The sequence below is a fragment of the Saimiri boliviensis genome, chromosome 10 (assembly GCF_048565385.1).
Source record: "Saimiri boliviensis isolate mSaiBol1 chromosome 10, mSaiBol1.pri, whole genome shotgun sequence".
Classification (NCBI taxonomy): domain Eukaryota; kingdom Metazoa; phylum Chordata; class Mammalia; order Primates; family Cebidae; genus Saimiri; species Saimiri boliviensis.
This window is the reverse complement of record NC_133458.1, coordinates 56,773,879-56,792,182: the sequence shown is the minus strand read 5'-3', so window position 1 is coordinate 56,792,182 and position 18,304 is coordinate 56,773,879. Positions and strand designations below refer to the sequence as shown.

The 18,304-nt window shown below is 36.0% G+C and overlaps 1 protein-coding gene across 1 annotated transcript in view; it reads right to left on the bottom strand.

The window, feature by feature from the left end:
- GNAI1 (G protein subunit alpha i1) overlaps window positions 1-18,304 on the bottom strand; it is an 84,841-nt gene that overhangs the window by 26,551 nt on the left and 39,986 nt on the right. Inside the window, exons 2-3 of the mRNA XM_039472878.2 lie at window positions 4,631-4,673; window positions 4,398-4,539 (exon numbers count right to left, since the gene is read on the bottom strand). Of these exons, the coding sequence (XP_039328812.1) occupies window positions 4,398-4,539; window positions 4,631-4,673 (185 nt within the window). The remainder of the gene's footprint in view (window positions 1-4,397; window positions 4,540-4,630; window positions 4,674-18,304) is intronic.

Sequence of the window (18,304 nt, the reverse complement as noted above, 5' to 3'; positions counted from 1 at the left end):
TAAAAATTAGTCTGTCAATTGCTATAAACTCAGTGCTTACACTGTATATCCATTTTGTGCACACGCTTGTGGACAGGCACTAGTCCATGGATCACATTTTGAGCTGCCCTCTTCTATGTGACCAGTGCCTGAACAGGCTAACAGGCCCCTATGTAAAACATCTAAAATTTTACCTCATTAGAAACAAAATCACCTAAATTATCAATATATTATCATTCACAGATAGACTATCCTCATTCTGTGAACGTTCTGAAATGATATTAGGCATAAAATGTGATTGCCTTATGCCAGCCTTGAAAACAATTTTGTTTCTTCTCATTTTAAATAACTAGTGTGTAATCTGGTTTGCAAATCTGCTAACTGCCAAATATAAAGCAAACCACAGGAAATTAGTCGCCACTTCTTAAGATTTTACATCTTCTTACTCAGTTCTTCCCAAATCAACCTAAATACTAAGATGTAATCCCAACCAAATCAACAAGCTGTTTTGGTTTGTTGTGTTTCAACAGGGTTATGAGACAATTAAATTGGCTCTCAAGTTCATCTGGGAGAGAAATCATGACGGCCTTGATATCTGGTAAAAGAACAACAGAACGAAATGGGGTGCGTTTACTCTATCAGATGCCAATTAATCTATGAAACCACAGAAATTAAAATAATGTGATTCTCACAAGAATAACAGTAGTGTAATAATAATTATAAAAACAACAAGGCTGGCTGCAGTGGCTCACGCCTATAATCACAGCACTTTGGTAGGTCAAGGCAGGTGGATCACCTCAGATTCCAGAATTCGAGACCAGCCTGGCCAACATGGTGAAACCCCATTTCTATTAAAAATATGAAAAATCAGCCAGGCATGGTGGCGCGTACCTGTAATCCCAGCTACTAGGGAGCCTGAGGCAGGAGAATCGCTTGAACCAGGAGGCAGAGGTTGCAGTAAGCCAAGATCATGCCACTGCACTCCAGCCTGGGTAACAAGACAAAAACTCTACCTCAAAAAACAAACAAAAAAAGCAAAAGACAACAATAGCAGCAACAGACATTTACTGAGCATGTATTATGACCAAGGCATGTGGTAAGTGCTTAATACTCATAATGTCATTATTCTTCAAAGCCCTACAACATAGATGTTACCATTATTTCCCTTGTATTATAAGGAAACAAGCTTAGGGAGGTTAAATAGCTTAGTAAGTGACAGATGTGGGGAAAAAGAATACATAAATAGAAATAAAAACTGGAGTCCAGAAACATACCCAATTTAATAATAAGGGTAGCAATTTCAAGTCACTGAGAAATAGACTGATTATTTAACATTGAATAAATGACTGTTAGGCAAAAGACGATCGTACTGTAAAATATACTTAGATCCTACCTAGCAACAAACACAAATAACATTTAAAGGTGTGTGAAGAGAGAGAAGTATACAGAATAAAACTACAAACATTCTAAAAAAGTAAGAGAAATTAAAAAAATTATAAGGTGAAGAATGCCATTCTAATAAGGCACAAAATACAGAAGTCAGAATAGACTGTAAAAAATCTTAACAGTTCTATAATGAGTACTATTTCAAAAATTAAAAGAAATATGCTAGGCAAAGTGTTTGCAAGAGGCAAAGAAGGGTTAATATTCTTAATACTTAAAGAGAATCAGTGTGAAAAGTAATTGAACAGAAATGAGTAAAAACTAAGTTCACAGAAGAAATACAAATGAACAAAATGTTTTAAAATAATTCTCAAATTCATGAAAAATCAGAAAGAAAAACTAGAAAAAGACAATACTTCTCATTTATCAGATGTTAAAAATTGAAATGTTGATAACATCTAAGTTGGTGAGACTATGGTACAACAGACACTGCCGAATGGTTAGGAGACAGGTAATTCATGTTGCTTTTCTTTGGAAAGCAAACCTGTGGTACTTATTAAAATTCAGTATCCGGTTATCCTTCAACTCAGGGTTAGATTTCCAGAAACAGAAATACATTCAGACTTCTTTTGAATATACTATTTGTGGCTGGGTACAGTGGCTCACACCTGTAATCCCAGTACTTTGGGAGGCCAAGGCAGGCTGGTCTCGGCCAACACAGTAAAACCTCATCTCTACTACAAATACAAAAATTAGCCAAGTGTGGCAGCACACGTCCATGGTCCCAGCTACTTGGGAGGCTGAGGGATGAAAATTGCTTCAACCTGGAAAGCAGAGGTTGCAGTGAGCTGAGACTGTACCACTGTACTCCAGCCTGGGCTAGAGACTGACACTCTGTCTCAAAAAATAAATAAATAAAATAATAATAATATACTGTTTTCTTATTCCTAGAATGCTTTTTCTGTTTTTGCCTAGAAAACCCTTTTTCATGTTTCAACACTCAGTTCCAATGTCCCTTCCTCATGTCCAGGCTATGTTTGATTCATCTTTGTATTCTTCAGTACAACTGCAAAAGCCCAGTAGTTTTGAAAGCTTATATAAAGACAGGCAACACAAAACACGGAGTAGATCAATGAGAAGCAATGGGAGGACATGAGGCATTTGTGTGAATGAATTAATGATGATGGCTAAAGCAAACAGAAATAATAATCTGAAGGTAGGAAGAAGACAGTTACTGAAGTATCACAAGAGAATGTCTAAAAAGGGTGGGTCAAACCAGCAATAGTGAAACAAACACGAGTAAAGCAGGTCCAAAGATTCCAAAGCATCAAAAACGGTGGTTTAAAAAAAAACAAAAAGAAAAAAAGAGCTTGAGAGTAGTTATTTCCAGTCTTGAAACTATGCCCAAGTTATGTTTAAAAAAAGAAAGAGAAAATGAAAACATTCCTTGAAAGAAAAACTTGAAAATAAAAAGAACTCATGAGAAGTTGTTTGTATTGACCCTTCATGATCTCCTAAAACGGAGGCTACAACACTTTTTCCTTTTATAAGCACATAAAAGATCCAAATGCGGAATGCGGTATATGTGAATTTGGTAAAAGATTTAAATTGCTATAATCGGAATTGGTGTAGGGTACAATTTTCAAGAATTCTTTTGCTTAATTTAAAAGAGGTTCCCTACCGTACAGTCTTTTAAACAAAGATTAAAAAGGCTTAGTATGATTAGCATTTCTAAGTAGATTTCAACATTATTTTCAATAATAATTTATTATGTTCTTTTAAAATACCTTTTCTGAAATAAGATTTGATCATCTCAAGAATATATGTTGCTTAAAAATCACTCTGCAATTTATGCATTTATCATTTATTCATTCAACAAATGCTTTTTGAGTTCAAAGTCTGCTGAATGAATAAATGATCAATGTATGAATTATTTAAAATATTGAAATCTACTTGAGAAATTGAATTAACACTAAGCGTTTTAAAAAAGTTTAAAAAACAGAAATTAAAATGGCTGTGAGAATTTTTAAAGTAACATTTTAAAAACTAGACTTATTTTTACAGATTTTTCCAATGAGCATTCCCTAATGTTGCTTTCATTCTTCTTCCCTATTAAACATGAATTGAACCTGTACGTTTAAAAAATAAAATCTAGCAGATATTAAGAAAAAAAGAAAAATCTATAGTCTCTATACACAAAATCTTCATAGTATTAGTAGAGAGACAGCATGTATACTGAACACACAGAAATACAAAGAAACTATAAAAATAGATACTAGTAAAAATAATATATCTACTAGAAATAAATAGATTAAGCAACCAAACAGAAGAGAAGAGAAAAAAAGCCAAAGAAAGTACCTTATGGATTGGATCTGGGCTGCTTCCAATCCAACTGAAACAAGTTATCAGGCCAAATGAGAAGGCACAGGCATAGTGCCTGGGTCACCACGAGCTGTATCATGTAATTTCCTGGGTGCTAGTTTCTTTCTTGGCAAAATAGAGTTAGAACTAGATTGTCTCCAAAAATCTCTTTTAGGTCTCAAATTTTGATACATGGCTTTTAATAGCCAATATTTTCCTATTCCAAAGATAAGCAAACTTTTGTTTTCATTATTCGAGATTAAATTGCTTTTCAGTCTAGGCATGAATACAAATAACTAGATCACTTGAATATTCCAAACTACAGAAACAGATTTTGAAGAGGGCCAGTGTAAGCAGTTCACTCAGTACCAAAAATTGTTATGGGAATACAGGAGTACCCAACACAGCATGCTACATAGAAAACACTGTGGTGATTATATTCGGTTGTCCAAATTAACTAATGGATAAGGAAAGCATAAAGGAGAGATTACACAATCCTGTATAGTTTTATTTCACTCACTTCTAATGCTCCTGATTTCACTCAGTTCTATCCTTTTGATTCCTTTTATAAAATGGTCCTGACAGTTGACAAGACTATGTTACGTAGTATGGTATTAGCATACAAGTTATTCTGTTTACTCATCAGGTGTGCTCCAACAAATTTAATAACTTACCGCCCGGGCTGAGTCACCAAAGTCTATCTTCAACCTCCCCATGGCCCTAATGATAGCAATAATTGACTGGATGGTGTTACTGTAGACCACTGCTTTGTATTGTTTACACTCCTCTTCTGAATAACCAGCTTCATGGATAATTCTAATGAGACAAAAGGAAAAAAAAAAGAACATTTACTTCCTTGGTAGAAGGGTACACTTAAAAAGCAAATTTAATGATTAAATCTACTTACTTCATCTGCTTCACAATTGTACTTTTACCAGATTCACCAGCACCTAAAAAAATAAAACATAAAAGATTTCTAACTTCATCATAATCGCTTAAGTATATTCAACTTTCAACATACACACACCCAGTCTCTCTGTGTGTGTCTATTTTTTAGAGCTGAATTTTTATACTAAAAATGAGATATAAGGCAGTGAATATGTAGGATAAGTATCAAGATCTAACATACAACATAAGATATTATTATCTCATGTTGTAGTTAGTAACACTGTATATACTCAGGATTTTTGCTAAAAGAGTAGATGACAGCTGTTCTAGCCACAGGCAACAAACAGGTAACCCTATAAAATGATGTTTATGTTCATTTGTCTCACTATAGTAACCACATTGATATGTATTTTGTAACATCACGTTGTATACTTTAAATATACAAAATAAAATTTATTTTAAAACAAATAAAATGAGCTTCACTAGTTTCCAAACACATAGAAAAGTTCTGGGAAATAAGTCTGCTCTACCTATTATTTCACATACTTATTCAAGTCAATAAACTCAAAGGAAGAAAACATGCTTCCACTGTTGTTTGTTATGTGTTCTCTAAAGCATTAAAAAAATTCAGTCTTCTCTGAGTTAAACCTGTACAATTTGCTTTATTTAAGAATCTGCGCCCCACTGGAAGATGTTTTAACTGCCTGACCAATTATCTTAATTTTAACCTTTGGCTCTTGTGAAATAGGCGGCAGTGACACCAGGAAGCCACATGATAAACTATTTAAAAATATCAGATGTTCAAATAGCTATGTCTCATGCAATATGTGTTTGATCACTATTATTAAAAAGCCTAATACAGAACAAACATGATTGGCTAGCACTGAGGATTCAATGTTGTGCTGGACAAAAAAATAAAAAAAGTGTTTTTTCATCTTCATTGTGGTGTACGTCATAAGGCCAGGAGCCATTCTCAAAACTCTTCTTCACTCTCTGTATATGCAGGGTCTCCTCATGATTTGAGTTCCTACTGCTATGCTATTCTAACATGAAAATACTACTAAGGAAATGACCACTTATAAAATCAGGGCCTTCTTAAATACCCTTTCTACTTAACAACAGCTGCTATCTTTATACCAAAGTGGTTCAGATATTTGTCAGGCTTCCCTCCCTTGATTGCTTGATATTGAGAACATGGAGCACAAGACACAAGACATGGAAGATATGACAAGTCTATCATTCGGTTTCACATACTCTTTGGCCAATACTACAATATCCTGGAGGAATTTATGACTGTTTGAGAGACGGGGGCCAGGATTTTCATTTCATTTTAGGCTCCATATTCCCATTTTCCCTGGGCCATTCCTACAGAGTTTTATGCTCAGAATTACAGAACAACTTACAGTTCCAGAAACACCCATTGCTACTCATGCCACACATCTTCAAACACTGTTTCCCCTGTCAAAATGGAATTTGCTCTGGTCTTCCCACCCTGGTGATTCTCTATTAACCATCAAACTTATCTCCTTTGTCAACCTCTCCTTAGCTACTCTGCATGGGACTCCTGTTGCCTCTCACTTTGCACATGTTTGTATTTGAAATTCTCAAGAAGCTAGTTTGTGCTATAAACAAAATCAACCAACCAGAAATGTACTTGAATTTATTTAAGCTATTTCTGACTGATACAACTGATGGTCAAATTCTGGGCTACATCTTTCCCTTTACCTCTTTCCCTCTTCAGACAGACAGACAGACAGACACACACACACACACACACACACAAACACACACACACACAAGTCATCAGAGGCATCTGAAAAGAGGTCATAATTAAATGGCCTATTTGAAAATCTTAGGGTAAAACTTCCTAAAGTTTAATTGTGGTTTGATATTCAAGAAATTTTCCCAAAATACCCTCACACTGAATAGAAAAGCAGGCACTGAATAAACAATAAAGGCATTCTTCATTTACAGACAGCCTTTGAATCTTTCAGGGTATCTGCCAATAAAAACAATTCCAAGATAAACAACCCATTATTTATTAATCAACAACAGCGTGCTTGGTTCCATGAAAAGCAAAATTGCAGGCATTCTGGCTCACACATTTCTCTAACCCAGGGGCGGTCCACCCAAGTAATACAACCTAGGCAGTTTCCCGCAGGTCTGTCTTTAAGAAACCACTCTGGGTTTCTAGAGTACTGGAAGTTGAGTCAGCAGCTGCCATGCTATGATGATGGGACACTCTAGGTCTCAGGATTCATACATGGAGGTGGTGATTCCACAGATATAGTGAGCTTTGATGAATAGCCACCTATGGTCCATTCCATTAGTGAAACAACTCAAAAGCCCAGAGTAAGGTTCAAGTGATGTAAGTTCTTGAGTTTTGAGATCCACAAAAGAAAGAAAATCAGAAATAGTAAGAATAAGATTGTTTCCAGTTAATATGTACAAATGAGACTGTTTAGACCTTAACAAGAAAAAAACAAATTTTCCTGATGTTAGACATTATCTCTACATTCTAATTCACTTTTTATCCCTTCAAATAAATGGTGACATGGGACACTTAGCTTACTTTGCATTGCACATCCAGTCAATGGTTTGTGGTTCAAAAAAATCTTGAAATCTCTTTAACATTAAAGAGTGGGGATGGCAGTCTTATTAACTGGGTTTGTACTTTCTTTACTAGTCACAAAATACTCTTTGTGGAATAGGTATCTGCAGGCAGAAATATTGCAAAAATCTTTCAAAGCTTAGCAATTTACATAATTAGTTTTCAACTCTCACTTTCATACAGAGTCTCCTAACAGGAAAATTACAAATGCCACGTGGTTAAGGTTTCAACATTATGAACAGTGGTATTTTCTCCATACAGTATACAGGAAAGAGTAAATAGCTGTTCTCTACAAATCTCAGGCAGCACAGTTAATTCTGGGAGGCTGGTAGTGTAATGCTGCACATCACTGCCTGATGTGCATGCCAAGTCAATATGCTGAGACCCTGGGCTGCAGCAGAGAAAGAGGTTTAATCATAGCAGGGCCACCGAACAGAGATGCAGGAAATCTCAAATCCATCCGCCTGAGGGGTTTGGGACTACAGTTTTTAAGGGTTTTGGAGCGGGCTGAAGTGTACAGAATGTTGACTGGTCAACAAATTCAGGGTAAAGTCATAGGACAAGGACATCAAGAAATTCTCAGGCTGACTTGGTTCTGAACTCTGTGAGGTTCTTTAAACTGGGTGGCCTCAGCTGTTAACCTGAAATTCAGGATCTACTTAAATAACTCTTACAAAAAAGCCTCACGATTTTAACACATCAGAGATCCAATCTAAGGCCAGAAATACTATCTATAGGAACAATGGGTATGCAAATAATATCCAGTGTTATGTGATGTTCAGTTACATGGAAGTGGGTCAAAGTACAGCCTGATTAATGCTTAATTATAACTATATTTCTGCCCATAATTCTTGTTAACCTTGTGAAGATGTCTTCAGCAGGAAGCAATATTGTAAAGGAAAAAATGAGGTTAGGGGGTAAATTTTTTCCAGTAGTACTCAGTTAAGTTGCTGTTACTTTCCACTTAAATCCAGGGTGGGATGAAAAGTGCTCCGTCTACCAAGAGCAACTTCAAGAAGAAACAGAAATCTGTAACGTGTCAGTCAAGAAAGATCAAAGGGCGTGACCACTTGTAGTCACAAGTCCTCACTGGTCAAGGTGACTAAGTGTTCCACAAAGGAACTGTCAATAAGCTAATCACTGTGGAGTGAATGACAGTTTAGAGGAGAGAATGTGATTCAGAAGGCTGAGAATGTGTATGTGCCATGGTTATGGTTGGCCGGTGACTATAAAGCCAAAGTTGTGATGTTACAGTAGGTAGCTAGTCAGGCATGAGCAGGGCAGGAGGGGGCTCCTCCTGACCAGGCATGTCAGGTGACCATCAGGTGATGGTCAAGAGGTTAACTGTCTCTCTAAAATAGTAATTGGTCACAGCCAGTGAAAGGGAGAGGCAGTCTCCCTACAGACAGAAAAAACCTGCAACTGGTCATCAGCAGCTTCTCAGTAAGATCTCAGGATATGGGAGAGTGAGCTCAAGCATGCACATTAAGAGTCAAAGTTATGTAATTACCGCTATCAATATGATAAACACAATGTCCACCTCTGATTTGGCAGGGGGTAGCACAGGAAATTTTAGTTTTATCTGCTGGCAATATTTAAAACAAAACAAACAAAACACACTCCTGATCTCAGAAACAAGCATCTTTTTTTTTTTTTCTTTCAAAGAAAAAACTCATTTGATCAACTTTCTGCTTAGGGTCACATTTATATTATTTATTTCCTGGATTCAAGGATGGAGGGTGCCCAACATCACAGGTTGTTCAACTACGACGTGGGGATTTAGCCAAGGTATCTTATGCTGCAGTCCTCATACCACTACTCTCCTTTTATGAAATCCTAATATTTGTGTTGAAGTTAACAATTTAAAATGTTAACAATGAATAAAACTAAACTATAATTTAGTTGCAAATGAAATAAAACTAAATCACAAATGCATTTAAAATCCGTTCTGTTTATTATAACGCTACTGTAAGATTAACAAGATCAAGGTCCTTATATGTAAGACAGAAGCAGATAAAGTGCAAGGGCAAATATAAATTAAAAATAAAATGTTCAATTCTCCCTGTTGAAAGGAAAACATTTCCTTCCCTTTTTCTTAGAGCATTTACTTTAGAAAATTGTAACTAGAAATACTTCTCCCTCTCTTTGAAATGTATATAATATATTCTTTTGAAAACTAAATAGGCCTTTTGCCAGCTTTATGACTCAGGAATGTCTTTCTCAAGGACCTCGGAGCCATCTCTTTGAAATGTAAATATGAAGGGAGACAGCATGCCTATCTCACAGTTTCCATGGCAGGGTAGGAACTAGACTTCCATGGGTACCTTGCTCCAAGATGCAAAACTCCCTACTGTTCTAAAGATAGAAGTTTCATTTTCTCCTATGAATAAGGCCAATTAGCTAACATGATGGTCATTCCAATTACCATAGTAAAGGTATAGTAAGCTGTGCGTGACAAAGGTGCTTTGAAGTCCTCTCACTTGAGGACTCACTGTTTATCGTGTAATGGGTTGAATAGGCTTCAGTGTATAAAGGGGTAAGGGTCTTGTTTTGTCTTTACAATCTCTTAGCAAATGTACATCACACTGTGTTTTAATGCTTATTTAATAATGAAAGTATTTTGTTTCTCTGCTATTTTGTAAAGAGGATTTCTGGGTTGGGAAAAGATTTTGTTTTTAATTATCATTCCCCAACAGGAGCAATTATCTAAAAATCTTTCATATTTCATTCTAAGAAGCTCTGAACTTACATTTAAATAAATATTTACATAAATAATGGAAAATATCTGACATTCTCAGATAAAGGAATAATTTAATTATGACTGTAAACATTAAAATCCAACATCTAGAGCTTCAAAATGACCCACTTTTCCCAATCATAACTCCATATAAAACTATACGCTGAGCCATACACTTCTGAGACAGGCATCATACTATTATAATGAGTACGAATGTATGTAACATAAAGGAAATGAAATCCGTATATTGACGAGGTATGTTCACAGCAGCATTATTCACAACAGCCAACTTATCAATCTAAATTGTCAAGGGATGAATAAAGAAAATGTGTATATATACACAATGAAATACTATTCAACCTTAAAAAAGAAATCCTGTCATTTGTGATAGCATGGGTAAACCTGGACAAACACCACATAATCTCACTTATACAGTACATGTTGAATCTAAAAAAAGTCAAACTCATAGAAACAGCATAGAACTGTGATTACCAAGGGGATTAGTTAGGGGAATTGAAGGGGAGGAAGGGAGCTGGGGTCAAAGGATACAGTTTTAGTTAGGATGAATAAATTGCAGAGATCCTCTGCACATCACGGTGACAACAGTTAATAACAACATACTGTATTCTTGAAAATTGCTAACAGAGTAGATCTTAAATGTTTTTACCACAGAAAATGGTATGCATGTAAGGTGATGGATATGGTAATTAGCCTAATTATTTATGTACCCATATACTAAAACATCACCTTGTATACTGTAAATATCTGTGATTTTTATACATCAAAGAAGGAGCCAACCCTGCTGACACCTTGATTTTGAAATTTAGTTGCAGAATCATGAAAGAATACATTTATGTGGTTAAAAAAAAATGAATGAATGCACACACAAAGCTACTCTAGAAAGGCAGGACAAAAGAAAAAATTGTGTGCAACACTGAGGCTCTCTTCTGAGATACCCGTCAAACAGACCACTCGGCTAACTGAACTGACAGACAAAATGTTTCTAAAATTTGAATCTACACACCCACTTAATGAGCAAGTGTGGAGGACCGGAGGCTACAGGAGTATTTTCAGGTGTCTATAAGTTTTCTGCAAAAAAGTGTTAATACAGTGTTTTTATTTGTATAGTGATAAACTCTAAAGTCACTCTGATCACACCAGATGTTTGAAGGGGGTCACAGAGTTTCAAGGTCTGTATTTGAGTTTGCGTTTTTAAGTCCCTAAGACACTTAAGCAAATGTCAAATACTGTGCTGGCGGGACCTTTCCATCCACCACTCTATCTGGTTTGACTGCCAATCACCCAATTGATCAAAGAAGTAGGGTCATGTGTTTCTGGACCATGAGAGTGGTGTCATTAGGAATAAAATTCCTTATGCTTATAGATCTTATACCAACCAACAATCAAAATATTTTACAAATTAATATAAGATATATACATGTAAAATATACCAAAAAATTATAAAAGAATCACTTAAGATACAGTGATTTTTTTTTTCCCTCCCACAAAGGAGTAAGCCAGATTCTTTCCCTTTCCTTTGATGTAAAGCTATCAAGAAAGATCACAGCACTGAAAAGATGATGTGAAATCTGGCCCACAAAAGCCATTTTTGATGATCACATAATGGAGGATGCCATTAAAGGATGGGGTAAAACATAGGGGAGCAGCACTGAATGAAGATCAGGACATGAGAAGACTTATAGTACTGTTTCTACCACTAAATGAAGCTGCAGTCAGGGAAAACATGTAATTTATCTTCCAAATAGGAACTTTTAAGAGTTAAAGTAGACACAAGCTCAAATGGGCTGACCTGGGCAAAGTAGGAAGTATATCACTCTAGTCATAACTGCAGACAAATAAACCTTGATTTCCTAGCTATGAGAGCCAGGTATGAGGTTGCTTCCTGTCACATCAACCCAAAGAGTTTGGACTAGCCCTGTGCCAAGTGGTAATACGTTAATTATCTTAAGCTAATGAGTGATAAACAAAGGAGATTAATGATGCATTTGCACCAGGTGCAAATAAACAAACACTGCATGTTGCACAAAAGAAAGTCACAGAATTTTAGGTAGAAAAAGATATGGAAAAATTTGTCATTATACAGCCCACTGCAGAAGAGGTATGCTAAATCAAAAGGATCATATTACAAGTGCAATTTATTGTGGCTAACATCCCATTATTTCTCATACTAATTTCACATTTAAACTTTACACGCACATGCACACACTTCATAAGAATGTTTTATAGTTCATGTAAGACCTATAAGGGTAAGAAATTTTAATTCCTATGACAATTATACACATACATTTATGAAAATAATTTAGAACCACACAAGAGGAGGCTATTTTTCTTCATCAGGAAATCATACACTACTTTGTCTAAAGCTCAAGTCTAACTGCTCTCATGTTTTTGCTAAGCTGTTTTCTATTAAGGACTGGTAAATAATTAACATACACAAACTTTTTCAACATTTCCTATGCCAAGCTACAATTCTCCATGGGCCTCTCTCACATTTGTGAACATTTGTGAGCAGAGTTATGGAGGACCTATTCCTATCTTTTCAAAAATATTTGTAGAGACAACAAGATACAGATAATGTATCCCTCTGCAGCAGAACATAGGTTTACTGTCCAGTAAAATAAAGGTATTTCATCCTTTGGGACAAAGGTCAGACAGACTGACTTAATTTTTAAAAATTGCAATCCCTAAGGCCAGGGTTCCTCTACTGTATTACAACCTACCGCTTGTGCTCCTATCACCTGGCAATGTTCATGTTGCCCTTATGGACTGGGGCTTGGTAAATCACCACCAAAGCTGATTCTCTGGCATAATGCTGTATTAAAGTTATTTTTTTGTCTCTAAACCAGGAATTTCATGTCTTTTCACAGCATCTATGAAATGCTGGTATGGTAAATTGTTAGCTTGTATGTAGAGAAAAGTCTTAGACACGGAATAATTCCTGACAAAGTGTTCTGCTTAATTTTTAATTAATTCTCAAATTTCTGGCAACTAAGGACACTACACTTCCAGCATCTTTATACCTGAACTACATGTCTACTTAAAATTCTAGTATTGTTTTTTTCCTTCCCAAATGGCAGGTAAAACAAGTTTGCCTAATGAACCAAAGTAGTAAGTAGAACAGTGGTTCTGAAGCTATGATAGCAGTATTTGCATCACCTGGGAATTTTGTTAGAAATAAGACATCTCAGGCCCCATCCAGCATTTACTGAATCAGAAACTCTGGAGGTCAGTGGTCCAGTAATCTGTGTTTTAACAATCCCTCCAGGTAATTCTGATGCATGCTAAAGATTGAGAGCCAATAAGGAAGAAAAAGAAGATAAAGGTCACCTCCTTTTTTCTTGATTAATGATCATACATAGTCATTAAGTTGTTAGATATTAAAAACAGATACACAATTTAAATGAAATAATTCTATTTTCCCATCCCTCCCCAAAATAGTAAGACAAGTAGGCCGGGCACAGTGGCTCAAGCCTGTAATCCCAGCACTTTGGGAGGCTGAGGCGGGTGGATCACGAGGTCAACAGATCGAGACCATCCTGGTCAATATGGTGAAACCCCGTCTCTACTACAAATACAAAAAATTAGCTGGGCATGGTGGCACGTGCCTGTAATCCCAGCTACTCAGGAGGCTGAGGCAGGAGAATTGCCTGAACCCAGGAGGCAGAGGTTGCGGTGAGCCGAGATCGCGCCATTGCACTCCAGCCTGGGGTAACAAGAGCAAAACTCCGTCTCAAAAAAAAAAAAAAATAAATAGACAAGTAGCACTGTTTTGCATTTCTGCAAATAGCACAATAAAAGGCAGCTGGATTCTCATATCAACTTGTGTATTTAATATATTGTAATATATTACACTTTGCTTGAAATCTATAAAGAAAATCTGTTTTCACATAATTTAGTTAGAATAGGGAAGAGCATTCAACAGCATTTAAATGTAATTATGGATAGTCTTATTCTATGCCATAATTTGAGAAGGAGTAACTTCTTAAATTTGATTACAGTGTAGAATCTGAAACCATTTCTATGAAGTTTTCCTATTTTTGTACAGGCATACCTCAGAGATATTACAGGTTCTATTCAAAACCACTGCAGTAAAGAGAATATTACAATAAAGCAATTCACATTAATTTTTTGGTTTCCCAGTGCATATAAAAATTAGGTTCACACTGTACCATAGTCTATATTAACTCTGCAATAGCATGATGTCTAAAAAGTGTACATACCTTAATAAAAAATACTTTATTACTAAAACATGTTAACAATCATCTGAGCCTTCAGTGAGTCATGACCCTCTGCTGTAGAAGGGTCCTGTTTCCATGATAATGGCTGCAACTGATCAGGATAGTGTTGGTGAAAGTTGAGGTGGCTATGGCAATTTCTTAAAATAATGTAATGAAGTCTGCTGCATTTCAAGAAAGATTTTTCTGCATCATGTGATGCTCTTTGAGTAACATTTTACCCACAACAGCTGAACTTCTTTCAAAACTGGATCCAAACCTCTAAAACCCTGCCACTCCTTTATCAACTAAGTTTACATAAGATTCTAAATCCTTTCATGTCATTTCAACAATGTTCATACCATCTTCACCAGGAAAAGACTCCGTCTCAATAAACCATTTTCTTTGTTCATCCATGAGAAGCAATTCTCCTCCCTTAAAGTTTTATCTTAAGATTGCAGCAAATCCTTCACATCTTCAGGCTCTACTTAGAATTCTAGTTCTTTTGTTATTTCCACCACAACTGTAGCTCCTTCCTCTACCAAAGGATGACCCCCTCAGTCATCCATGAGAGTTAGAATGAACCCAGGCATTCTTTCAAATGCCTGTTAATGTTAATATTCTGGTCTCTTGCCATGAATCACAAATGTTTTTCATGGAATGAAAACATTTGAATGATTAATCCTGTTCATAAGGTTTTCAATTTACTTTACCCAGACTCTATTAAAGGAATCACCACTACCTAATGGCAGCTATAGCCTCCCAAAATGTGTTTATTATATAATAATACATGAAAGTTGAAATTACTTCTTGATCATAAGCTGCAGAACAAATTCTGTGTTAGAAGAGATAAAAACATTAGGCTGGGCACAGTGGCTCACACCTATAATCCCCTTGGGAAGCCAAGGCAGGAGAATAGCTTGAGGCCATGAGTTCAAGACCAGCCTGGGTTAACGTAACAAGACACCCAACTCTACAAAAAAATAACAATAAAAAACACCGGCCAGGCATTTGTAGTCCTAGCCACTTGGGCGGCTGAGGAGGAAGAATCACCTGAGCTCAGGAGTTCAAGGCTGAGGTAAACTATGACCATGCCACAGCACTCTGTCCTGGTAACAGAGCAAGACCTTGTCCCTAAAAACAGTAACAACGATAATTTCCTGTACATCTCCATCGGTGCTCTTAGATAATGTGGTGCATTGTAAATGAGCAGTAATATATTGAAAAGAATCTTTATATATGAGCTGTAAGGTCTCAACACTGGGCTTAAGATACTAGGAAAACCGTGCTCTAAAAAGATGTGCTGTCATCCATGATTTTGCTCTTCTATTAACAGCACAGACACAGTACATTTAGCTTTTTTTTTTTTTGAGACAGTCTCCCTTTGTCACTCAGGCTGGAATGCAGTGGTATAAGCTCAGCTCACTGCAGCCTCGGCCTCCTGGGTTCAAGCGATTCTCCTGCCTCAGCCTCCTGAATAGCTGGGATTACAGGTGTGTGCCACCAAGCCAGGCTAATTTTTGTATTTTTAGTAGGGATGGTGTTGCACCACGTTGGCCAGGCTGGTCTCAAACTCCTGACTTCAGGTGATCTGTCTGCCTCAGCCTCCCAAATTTCTGGCAACACAAGCATGAGTCACTGTGCCAAGATTTATTATAATTCTTAAGGGCCTTATGATATTTAGAATGCTAAATGAACACTGACTTCAACAATCACCAGCTGCATTAGCCCCTAAGAAGAGAATAAGCCTGTCCTTTGTAGCTCTGAAGCCAGACACTGACTTTTCAGTGTCTTTTCTGAAAGGCTAGAGACTTTTCTCTAGCTGTGAATGTCTTACTTAGACGGGATTTTCTTCAAATAGTAGGCTATTTTGCCTACATTGAAAATCTGTTGTTCAGTGTAGTCATCTTCATCAACGATCTTAGCTGTATCTTCCATATAACCTGCTACAGCTTCTACGTCAGCACTTGCTGCTTTACCTTGCACTTTTATCTTACGGAGATGGCTTCTTTCCTTCAACCTCGTGAAGAAACCTCTGCTTTAATAGCTTCCAACTTTTCTTCTGCAGCTTCTTCACTTTTCTCAACTTTCACAGAACTGAAGAATCAGGGCCTTGCTCTGGCTTAGGCTTTGGCTTAAGGGAATATTGTGCCTAGTTTGATCTTCTACCCAGACCACTAAAACTTTCTCTGTAACAGCAATAAGGCTGTTTCACTTTATCATTCATGTGTTCACTGCAGTAGCACTTTTAATTTCCTCCAAGAACTTTCCTTTACAACGTGGCTAAATGTTTGGTTTAAGAGGACTAGCATTCAGCCTGTCTCATTGTTGGACACGTCTTCCTCACTAAGCTTAATCATTTCTAGCTTTTGACTTAAACTGAGAGACGTGACATTTGAATATTGTGAGAACTACCAAAATGTGACACAGAGATACAAATGACCACATGTATCAGAAAAATGGTATTGACAGAGTTGCTGGATACAGGGTTGCCACAAATCTTCAATTTGTTAAAAAAATAAATTAGTTAATTTAAAAAGGCAGTATCTGCAAAGTAATATGAAGTGAAGAGCAACAAAATAAGGTATGCCTGTACATTAGCTCCATCAGTCTATCTTGTGCTTGGATGAATCTTTTGCCCATATTTGACTTAGAAATCGGTTCACTAAGTTTTGCAGGACACATTTCATTATTTTTGTACATATATATACACACACACAAACATACATGTATATATTTTTAAATTTCCTTTTCAGAATTACCCATAATCTCATCATCAGAAAAGGATTTCAGTCTTGCGAAGACATCAAGATACCAGTAGCAGGAGTAAGTTTTTTAATATTTTTATTTTAAAATTTTATTTGGCTTGAAAGTTCAAATTTTATTGCTGACAACAAACACTGTCAGCATTTTCCTTAAAGTGAATGGCTAACTCTGCCAAATCCCAAGTTGGACTAACTGCAGTTTGTCTATCAATTAAAAATGGTTTTCCAAGAAAAGAACTAGTTCAGTTCACAACTCAAAACAATCATACAACCGCTTTCCCTCACAATAACCAACCATCATCCTTTGGTATACAGAAGTACTGTAAATGCATTTCACATTTGGTCACACGGAATATTAAGGAGGTGTATTTTTATGGCTCAAGGTTTAATGAAAATAATACTTCTTGCTTCTTTAGCTTTTTCTTTTATTACAGGTGTATAGTAGTGAAGAATCAATGACTGACTACTAGTACTTGGATCTCTGAATGACCACATGGGGTACAGTGCCTCAGGACTATTTAACTTTAGACTTGTGATACGGGAGAAATAAACATCTGCCTTTTTAAAGCCACGGTCAGCTTTAGTTTAGTTGATGCAAGAGCCTGAAAAATTTACACTGACAAAATTTTTTAAAAGCAAGCTAGATTTGAATGTACCAACAAATATATAAACATGTAAACCTAATACATAAAATAAAAAGCCCCAAAGCCTACTTGAAAAAAAAAAGTAACATCATAAATAAAATGGAAAGGGAAACTACAGAACAGGAAAAAAATATTTATAATTAATGAGTATCAAACTATAGTTTTCTTTAATACATAATGAACACTAATTGACAAGAAGAATACCAATAATCTGAAAAACAGTAACAGCAAAAGATACAAAAACAATTTCATAGAGCGAATTAAGTATATATAATGTATTTTAGAGCTATATATAAATACATGTTTATTCATACAAGACAAGTACATGAGAATATACTGAAGTATTTTTTTAAAAATAAAAATTAAAACTCAGAACAATGATCTCTATGAGAAAAAAAGTGTTTATATCGAAGTAATGTGATTTTACTTCTTGAATATTTCTGTAATTTCCAAATTTTTACACTAAATCAAAATTATGCAATTTATTTAGGAAAGAAATGGTATCTCTATGGTTAAAGATGAATAAAATCATCTTCTTTAATTTTCTTTACATCTACCCATCTTGTCATCTCATCACTCAAATACATAAATCTCACACCCTAGTCAAAGCGAATTACTTCTAACACTCAAAAGTTTCCGGATAACCCCTACCTCAATTCCTTCCCCAAACTTTCTCCCAAGTTGAGCCCCTTATAAACATG